Raw genomic sequence first — 10,000 nt, forward strand, 5'->3', positions numbered from 1 at the left:
TGGTGTGATGCCAATTCAGATGCTTGGGCATAGTGATACTGACTCTATCTGTTTAAGTTCAGTTGTACTATTGTTATATATATGTGATGTGGTGGATTATTAATTTTTGTATTTTGATTATATTATGCACCACTGGTTTGTAAGGTTGCTGTTGCCAGATTACATGCTGTGTATTTCTCATATATGTGTTTTTTTCACTGCTTATTTGAGTGCAGTGATTGATTTTGCATTAAATCATAGACATTTCATTGATAGCAATTGCATCATTATATTGCAACACTTGCAGAGGTAAAGATTAAGGTGTGCAGTAAGTGCATAGGTCAGATAAGTTATTTAATATGATGGAGCATTGCAGTACCATAATTACTTATGATTGAAGGGTTAGCTACAGTTATGCAATTATCTAGTTTCAGAATTAATGTGGGTAAAGAGTATGCATCTGCTGAATATTTGGAAAACTTTCAACAAGAATATCCAAAATATGCAGCTGTTTGTAGAGTAGAATTTTATCATAGTTATGCCTTCTTCATCAACAGCTTTTGCCCTGTTCATAAAGGGTTGCCATTTCTGATGAGCCACCTCTCCTGTCATCTCTATACAACTTCTTCACTTTCTCCTTGCCCCTTTGTTCCAAACAGTCTTTCCAGCTCCTTCACGCTCTCCCTCTCTTTCTCCTTCCTTCTTTTTCCAGCTCCATCATCTGCCTGTCCACAAAATTGTTCTCTCTTTTGGTGGCATGTCTAGATCACTGAAAGCACATCTCTTCGATTTTCCTATACACCTCTTTTACTTTTGCTATCCCTCTTATCCTCTCCTTCTGGTCTCTATCCACTTATATGCAGCTCTACTACATTCAGCTTCCTCTCTTGGGACTTCTTGCAAGTTCTTATAGATCTTTCCTTTTATCCTTCTGTCACAAAAATGCCTGGAACTTTTTCTAGCCTGCTTGCTTTCATTGGGTATTTCCTTGTCAAGAGTACCAGCAGATGACACATAGGAGTCCATATATATTAAACATCATAGTATCTCATATTTATTATATACTTTATTTAATATTTGTGTAATGTAAGTTTAGCTTTGATGGAACAATGAACAAATATCCTGGCCAATCTCTTGCTAAGAATTTTCTGCTGATTTTTCTTCTTTTTCGGGATCATCTAACCCTTCATATCTTATTTCATTTTCTCTCTACTTCTTTTCTTCCCCCACTTTGTATTTTCTACTCATTTGTCTTTTTCTCTATTTTCAGTGTCTTCCTCTTCTTCTTCTTCTTCTTCCTTTTCTTTCTTTTCTTCCTTTTTTTTCTCTTCCTCTTCTTCTTCCTCCTCATCTTTGCATTTCAAAGGACTTTATTGATTACACATAATTATGTGCACTTGCAACCAGCCACAGGTGTTCATGGGGTAATCATGAATCATTCTTGAAATTTTTTGATCACTCTAATGGAATTTTGATTTTGCTGCAATTTAACTTTGGAAATATTAGTCAGTTTTTTACTTTTTTTTTGCAGAATTACATATGATTGTGTTGATTATATACTACTAGTTGAAAATTGCATAGAGTATTTTAAGGTGTTAATTTTGGGTATGTATTAGTATGTAGGATAGAGACTAGACTTGAGGCTACAAGAAGATTTACACACTCACTCAGTCTTTGACACTCACTAACTGAAACACTGACACACTTGCACATACAAAGGCAGATATTTATTTTATTTATTTATTTATTTATTTATTTATTCATTCATTTTTATATACATTAATATGCAGCAATGTGATTCCCTTCCAGCCAATTTTCCTGAGCATGTGGTAGAGAAGCTGCCAGAGGAGATCAGCACCGGCATCTATTATGGGTGGGCGAAAGTGGACAATGGACCCACCTTGAAGATGGTTATGAGCATTGGATGGAACCCTTACTATAACAACAAGAAGAAGTCAATGGTGAGTCATCAGGTTTCTTCAGTGGTTCCTCCCTTGGGCTGCCTGATATGGTCAAGTTATTGAAGATCTGTGGTGGTGATATGCATATATGTACTGTATGTTTATATTCATGTGGATACTATTTTCTGTAATTGTTGTTATTAATGTTCATATTATTATTATTATCTTTGTGGATAATCATGTCAATTTCTTCATTTTTTTCTCCTTCATATGGCTGTCCACATTGGCTTTGTGACACTGTCAGTGTAATGCCCTCTTGCAAGTTATTTGCACTAATTCAGCCCACACCAATTTTTTTTTCCAATAACAAATGTTTGTATGTGCATTTGATAATTCAAGAATGAAGCTCATCTGTAATTTTGATGTTAGTCTGTCTCTGTTGAATACAGAATAATGAGGGTTTTTTTCTTCTTTTCTTTTTTATAACGAAAGATATTTTGCATTGTGATATTGTCAAGCATAATTGCATGGTCATTGAAATATATATGAATGATTTTTATCACATTACATCTTTCATATATATGTTATTATATAATTATATATATAATATACATATATACATATTAGGGCATGATGTCATTTGATAGTGATAACAGTCCATGGATGAATTTACTATTTGTACATTAATTGAATATGTTCAGTGAAGTGTGTACACACATTCACTCACACTGACATACACACATACATACATGCATGCATATACACATAAACAGCCACTTACACAATCATATACTAAAGAAAGGAGAAATGGCTCGTCTATAATGTAGGTGTGTTGTAGTAATCAATATCTTCCAATAGCACAGAGAGCCAAGTCCAGCGCTCCTAGATTCACAGAGTGCCACCCTGCATGACTCATCATCATTGCTAATTATAATTCATGAACCTTCCATAGGGAGTTTGAAGGGTTATTAATCTCCTGGAGAAAGTGCCGTCATTCTAGAGTTGTTTAACAAAAACAAAAAAAAAGTCTTTTAGTGTGTTGAAAGTTCAGCTTTGGGGTGACTCTGCATTCTTTCTGTTCACTATCTATTGTTGTTGATCTAAGGCCTAGTGTGTGTGTGTGTGTGTGTGCACGTGTGTGTGTGTGTGCGTGTGTGTGTGTGTGTGTGTGCGTGTGTGTGTGTGTGTGCGTGTGTGTGTGTGTTTGTGTGTGCGTGTGTGTGTGTGTGCATGTGTGTGTGTATGTGTGTGTGTATGTGTATGTGTGCGTGCGTGCGTGCGTGCGTGCGTGCGTGTGTGTGTGTGTGTGTGTGTGTGTGTGTGTGTGTGTGTGTGTGTGTGTGTGTGTGTGTACATGTGTGTATGTGTGTGTACATGTGTGCGTGTGTGTGTGTGTGTCTGTACATGTGTGTGTGTGTGTGTGTCTGTACATGTGTGCGTGTGTGTGTGTCTGTACATGTGTGTGTGTGTGTGTGTGTGTGTGTGTGTGTGTGTGTGTGTGTGTGTGTGTGTGTGTGTGTGTGTGTGTGTGTGTGTGTGTGTGTGTGTGTGTGTGTGTGTGTGTGTACATGTGTGTGTGTGTGTGTGTGTGTACATGTGTGTGTGTGTGTGTGTGTACATGTGTGTGTGTGTGTGTGTATACATGTGTGTGTGAGTGTGTGTGTATGTGTATATGTATGTGTATACATGTATGTGTGTGTATACATATGTGTGTGTGTGTGTATGTGTATGTGTATACATGTATGTGTGTATATACATATGTGTGTGTGTGTATGCATGTACGTGTGTGTGTGTGTGTACATGTGTCTGTGTGTGCATGTTTACAAGTGTGTTTAATTCTGGAATTCACAGGAGAAGTTGGTAGCTCTTCATGGAAATGAAATAGTTATTGGTAAACTTATGAATACATAGGAAATTCCAAAGGTTAGTGATACAATGGACAGATTGCAATGTATTTGGCTAAAGATCTGAAGTGAACTATTTTCTATGGAGTACAGCTACAACTGTGTCATCATGCCTGTAAGATGCAATTTGATGACCTGGGATGGATGTCGTGTAACATGACTCATCACTTTGGTCATTCACGCATTCCATGCACAGGAGCTGTATTTTTATCTCTTTGTTGTTTGTTTTACAATAGTTTTCCTTCTCAGTCTCTCCCTGTCTCTCCTATTATTTCTTTCTCTCTTTTATTTTCTCCTTGATTTTCTCTATTTCTCTCTTTTTCTTTCTCTTTCTCTCTCTCTGAGTCTTTCCCTGTCTCTCCTATTATTTCTTTATCTCGTTCATTTTCTCTCTCCTTGATTTTCTCTCTTCCTCTCTCTCCCCTCTCTCTCTCTCTTTCTCTCTCTCTCTCTCTCTCTCTCTCTCTCTCTCTCTCTCTCTCTCTCTCTCTCTCTCTCTCTCTCTCTCTCTCTCTCTCTCTCTCTCTCCTCTTCCTCTCCCCTCCCTCCTCTCCTCTCCCTCTCCCTCTCCTCTCCTCTCCTCTCCCTCTCCTCTCCTCTCCTCTCTCTCCCTCTCCTCTCTCTCCCTTCCTCTCTCTCTCTCTCTCTCTCTCTCTCTCTCTCTCTCTCTCTTTCTCTACCTCCTCTCTCTCCCCTCCCCCTCCCCTCCCCCTCCCCCCACTCACTTTCCCTCCCTCCCTCTCCCACTACCCCACCCCCTCCTTCAGAATTTATGATTACAGGTAAAGTTTTCTTTTGTGTTTATTTTAGTTAATTGTGTATTCTGCAAATTTTGTAAATAATTGCTTGCTCAAATATCTGGACATTGGGAAAGGAATGATAGTATGTTAGCATTGGTGTTGTATGTAGGAACCAGAGACAAACACACACTATTGCTTTCTGTGCTTTCTCCATGCTTGATTAATGGAAGATGTGGAAGAAAGATTGTGTTTGGGAATATTGTTGTGAGTCATATGGGAAAAGTTTTTCATATTTATTTGTTATTTTGATTTTATGTATGACAAATTATTTCTTCCTTTTTGGGGTGCATTCAGGAGAATGGTGTTTTATGCCTAAATGATTTATTAATGATAACTTATTTTTAAGATATATATATATATGCCTTATGTTTTATTTCTGGGTAGGAATGAGTAAATTTTATTGTCATTGATTTATAGTACAAGATCGTGATTCACCCTTCCGTGATGGGCCACATCTTAAGGTGTTTTGCCTGGGCTGGGCATCTTAAGTTATTATGTTTTCTGTTATTTTCTAGACTCATGGTTTAATGTATGAATCTTATATATGATGTTTTATCCAAGTGATGATGCTTAGAATTTGTGTTGATCTGTTAATTACACAATTGAAGGAATAACATGTTTGTATTTTGAACAAGAAAAATTAAGTGTAAAAGTTATCAGACTCTATGGAAAAAGCCCAAAGCGGAAGGGTTGAATGAATAAGTAAATAGAAAATTCTAAAAGCATGCAACTATTTGAAATTGCTTCTTTTTTTTCTCTCTCTCTCCTTATTTTTTTGAAATAGGAGTGTTATGAGTAGTTAAGTATACTCTGTTCCAAGGACAAAATTGACAAGTTGAAAAAGAGGCATGATTTATCTAAACATAGCAATCAGAATTAGGCTTAACTTGTTCTGCACCAGAGTCCATGGAACGGATTATAGTCTCTTATTCTATCAGCTTAATTGCATGAACCTTTGAGAATTTCCTTCTGCAGTATCATTAGGATGCAGCCTTATTGCTTTCATATGGTCTGATGAAGAAGATTGAGTAAAAGTCCCTTTATAACATTAACATGTAGAAAGTAGTGGATTCTGATGTTTTTATGTCTTTCTTTTGAGTTAGTTTGGAATTTTTGCATAAAGCTAGATTTAGAGTGAACTGTTAACCTTGATGAAAAAGCTGTTTTGCACAGTGCATGAAGGAATAAGCTTGTATGCTTTAGATAATTACATTGCTCTTTATATGCAAGCAGAGCAGCAGGCATGTATTGCACCACTAATGGACTTCCCTCCCTGTCTTTTCTCTTTACATGCCTCATTTGTCTATTTATTTTAGTTACTAACACTTGCCTCTGTGTGTGTGTGTATGCACTTGGGGTGCACACATCAAAGGAGATTTACATCTTCCAGGAAACGCACATCATGCACGTCTTCGAGAACGACTTTTACGGATCTGAGCTCAAGGTGGTCATGCTGGGATACATTCGCCCGGAAGAAAATTACAGTTCTCTTGGTAAGTGTCACTGCTTTGTTTGGCATCCATTTCTCAAAATGGGAGGCATTTCTTAGTGAAGTTTTATGGATTTTTTACTTAATTTAGTATGGGTGGAATTGATTTTATTATATAAATGCTATTTTGTTGAAAGGTATTCTCTCTGGTAGTTGTTTAAGATTCATTTTCTTTTCTCTACTTGTGTGTGTGTGTCTGTGTCTGTGTGCGCGTGTACGTACTCATAAGTGAATGGGTGCGTGTGTGCATTTGTGGGTATATTTATGTATGTTTATATTTTTTTCATCCTTTCTCTTTGACCATATCATTTACAAAAAAGGCCTAAGAAACTTGCTTCAAAGAACCACCAAGTCACACGAGTTTCATGCCGTGACCGAGACTCCTTTCTTGAGCTTAGTCATGCATAGGCAGAGAGAAGAGAGATTGTTGTCAGGGGAAGGATAATAGGAGTGTGATCATACAAAGGTTAAAGGGATTATGTGTAAGCAGGTGATGGGATTTTTTTTTTCTTTTTCTCCCTCCCTCCACCCCTTCCCATCTCTTCTCACTCATATATATTTTCACTTCATATGCTTTGCCATTGGTTCTTTAACACACACAAGGACTAAAAGACGTTTTTGTTACTCCTTTGCAGATGAACTCATAAAAGCCATCAAAAATGACATAGCCGAGGCAGACAGGCAGCTCTCCCTTCCAGAACATGTAGTGTACAAGGACCATGCCTTCTTCACAGGAAAACCAGTCCCACAAACTAATGGATCCATAGGTAATGGAATTACTGCCAATGGAAAGGTGAATGGGCACGGAGAGACAGAAAATCAGATGAACGGTAACTGCAATCACAGCGGCTGAAACTCGCAACAGTGTCTTCACTGCGGAGAAGCCTCATTCACAAGTGATATTTATCATGGGCCATAATGCCAACTTCCCGAGCCATGCCAAATTTAGGTCTTGAATTGTTCCAAGGGTTTGGTTTCTTATATGCTGATTGTGTTTTGAGTTTAATGGAGTAAATGATGACAGTGTGAAGTTAAAGTCTTCAAGTTTCATATCTAAGAGGGTAAAAAGGTTTACACTTTTTGAAAGTCATTGTGTTGTGGATTTGTTTGGTCTTGAAGCACAAAACCACTTGATCTGATTGTCTTATTTTAAAGGAATACCAAAGGAACCTTGATAAAAAAAAAAAAAAAGTAATTTAAAGGACAACTCTTTTCTTTCTTTCACATTCATGACATTATTATTTGTATCCTTGTGGCAGAGTTCAGCTTAAAGATAATTAGTTATGCAGGTTAATTCTGACAGTAACTTTTGGTTTGAGAGACATTTTGAATGATAGATTACTGATTTGTAGTAATTATGCCTTTCTTTACCTGTCATGACATTAACAGTATTAATTTTATTTCACTGAAAGGGAAGGGGGCCATCTGATTTGATGACAGCTTTTATATTTCTCTTTCTTATTTATTACTTCCTTTAACTCTTACAAAACTAGATCATTTATAAGTAGAAATTTCTGTGATTGATTTGGGCCAGAACCATGTACAGTAGTAGTAACATAAAGAGTGTGTATGTTTTGATATGATAAAGTATTTAATGTAAAGTTCAACACAGAGGAAAAGTATTAGGTAGTTATGACAATGCATATGTGATAACCTTTAGAGGGAAAGGGATTATGCAGTCTATTCCAGAGTAGGTATTTACATCAGGGTCATTGCACTGTTTATCAAATTCAATTGTACTTAAGAGTCAGTCAGCCTTAGGTGTGGCTCAGCCTTTGGAACTTGGTCAGAATATTTGAATTTGTTATTTTGCCCAATCTATCATGCGCTGGAGAGCAGAGTCACTTCATGGACCTTAAAGGTAGAAATAATCAGGCATTTCCATAGACTGAAAGATTTGAGGTCTTGTAGTGTTATTTACAGAAAGTTACAAGCAAGGAACACTGCTATATCAGGGAGAGAAATTATTGATGATATAGGTAATTTCAAAAGGTTTTTTAGACCTTGACTAATTCTTACAAGCCTCCCAGCTGCCCAGGAAAGAATATAGATAAATAAAAAGAAAGCTTATTAGGTCTGATATTGATTGCAACAAGTGGTTATGACTTGTTCAAAGTAGAAAAAAATAAAAGATATACAGTTGTTATAATAATGGTGCATGGTCATTTTGTTAATCTGATTTCATGTGCAATAAACTTGCAGTCATTATGAAGATCATGACATTATTTTCATCATTCCATAATTCTTTATGATGTGATGTGACTCAGATTCCCAAATGCTGTTATTTTGTGTTTCTTTGGATATTAAATGATTTATATTTCTGTGATCAATAGAGGAAGACTTTATTACTGAATTGCAGTGAGCTTGTGTTGTCTGAGGCAGTAAAGGCTTTTTGTTTTTATGAAGTTATCCAGTATTTCCTTGGTTCTTTGGACTTCATTTTATTACTATACATAGCTTGTATGTAGTCTCTGTGTAGCCATTTTAGCCTGGTTTGTAGCATATCAGTTGTGTGAAGTCTTCACATTTGCCCAAGTGGGAGCTTTTGCAGGAATGAGTTTAGTCATGATTCCTTGGAAGAGGTTGATATGAAATGGAGTATTTTGGGGAAGCCAATTTCTGAGCATGACGTGAAATATTCTCTATAGTATTTTATTACCATCGTAGCTATCGCATTATCAATGTGATTATTTTATTTTTGGCAACACAAAGGTGTTTTTGTGTTTGTGTGAGATGGAGTATATTGGTTTGTGTACGGTAGAAATTATCTCCACTATGTATCGAGGAGAGAAAAGCGAATGAGAAATATCAGGAAGATGGTGATTATTTATAGCAAGATATGATTATGGTTTTGATTTGGTAAATTGATAACCAATTAGAACATTTCCAGAATAGCTATCTATTGGGTTGATAATAACTGGAAGGAAAATATAAATGTGCAAATATAAACAAACTTAATGTGCAATTTGGAATTAGGTGCAATCAACACAAAACTATTTACTTTGTCAACTTTCACATTGATGTATCATATCACTACGGTTGGCATCCATTCTTAGAAGCCTTGTCATTGTTATTAGGTATAGATGATGCTCTCAGCCATAACAAGGGCAATGTAAGCACCCTGTATACTGAAAATTGTAGTTGTTTATAGTTATGGATTAAATATTTTATTAAAGAGTTTGGCTTTCATTGGTAATTTAACCTGCAGAAGAAATCTTGTAGGTATTTCATCAGTTCTGTTTCTGATAGGCTCTAGTTCTTTTAATCTAGTAATTATATGGATGTATTTTAAAATGCATTTTGAATACCAATAATTCCTGATACAAATTATTGTCTCTTAATTTGTTTAATGTTTTTGTTTACAAAATTACAAAATGGTTCCACTTAATCAAAATTAGTAATAAATTTCCATGCATATCATCACATTGCAATGAAAGTAACTGATTGATGCACTGTGGCTTTATTTTATTTTTCACCCATTAATGGTTCCAGAATATCTAAGTACCGAAGAGTTAATTAGCAGGCCTACTAGACCTTACAAATTTAATCATGATTGTTATTTCTATGATAATAATAATGATAGGAATAATGATAATATTGAAAATAAATACTGATTTTCCCAAAGCCTCTAAGGAATGGGGTAAACAGCTAGGGGCAGGGAGGCTTACTAAATGACTCTTTGGTGACTTTACTTGTGGAACCGTCTGAATGAAAAAAAAACTATTGTCAATAGTGCATCTCCCCTTCTTCAATGTATTTGGTGCATGCTAAACAAATCTATGTACCAATGAGCAGTCGGATGTGGCAAATTATAATGGAATACGCCCCCATCAAAACTTGACTCTGTCTGTCTCTCCTCTCCTCTCCTCTCCTCTCTTTCTCTCCTCTCCTCTCCTCTCTTTCTCTCCTCTCCTCTCCTCTCTTTCC

At 36.3% G+C, this 10,000-nt stretch overlaps 1 protein-coding gene across 2 annotated transcripts in view; it reads left to right on the forward strand.

Moving 5' to 3' along the window:
• Rfk (Riboflavin kinase) overlaps positions 1 to 9,250 on the forward strand; it is an 11,624-nt gene extending 2,374 nt beyond the window's left edge. Inside the window, exons 2-4 of one of the 2 annotated variants that reach the window (XM_043036035.2) lie at positions 1,789 to 1,940; positions 5,957 to 6,077; positions 6,709 to 9,250. In XM_043036035.2, coding sequence (XP_042891969.2) covers positions 1,789 to 1,940; positions 5,957 to 6,077; positions 6,709 to 6,926 — 491 coding nt within the window. In that variant the 3' untranslated portion in view covers positions 6,927 to 9,250. The remainder of the gene's footprint in view (positions 1 to 1,788; positions 1,941 to 5,956; positions 6,078 to 6,708) is intronic. The other variant, XM_043036036.2, reaches the window with a different exon arrangement.
• The last annotated feature ends 750 nt before the right edge of the window (positions 9,251 to 10,000 follow it).

This window comes from Penaeus japonicus, unplaced genomic scaffold, assembly GCF_977035675.1.
Source record: "Penaeus japonicus unplaced genomic scaffold, GWHDUDI00000001_assembly GWHDUDI00000021, whole genome shotgun sequence".
Classification (NCBI taxonomy): domain Eukaryota; kingdom Metazoa; phylum Arthropoda; class Malacostraca; order Decapoda; family Penaeidae; genus Penaeus; species Penaeus japonicus.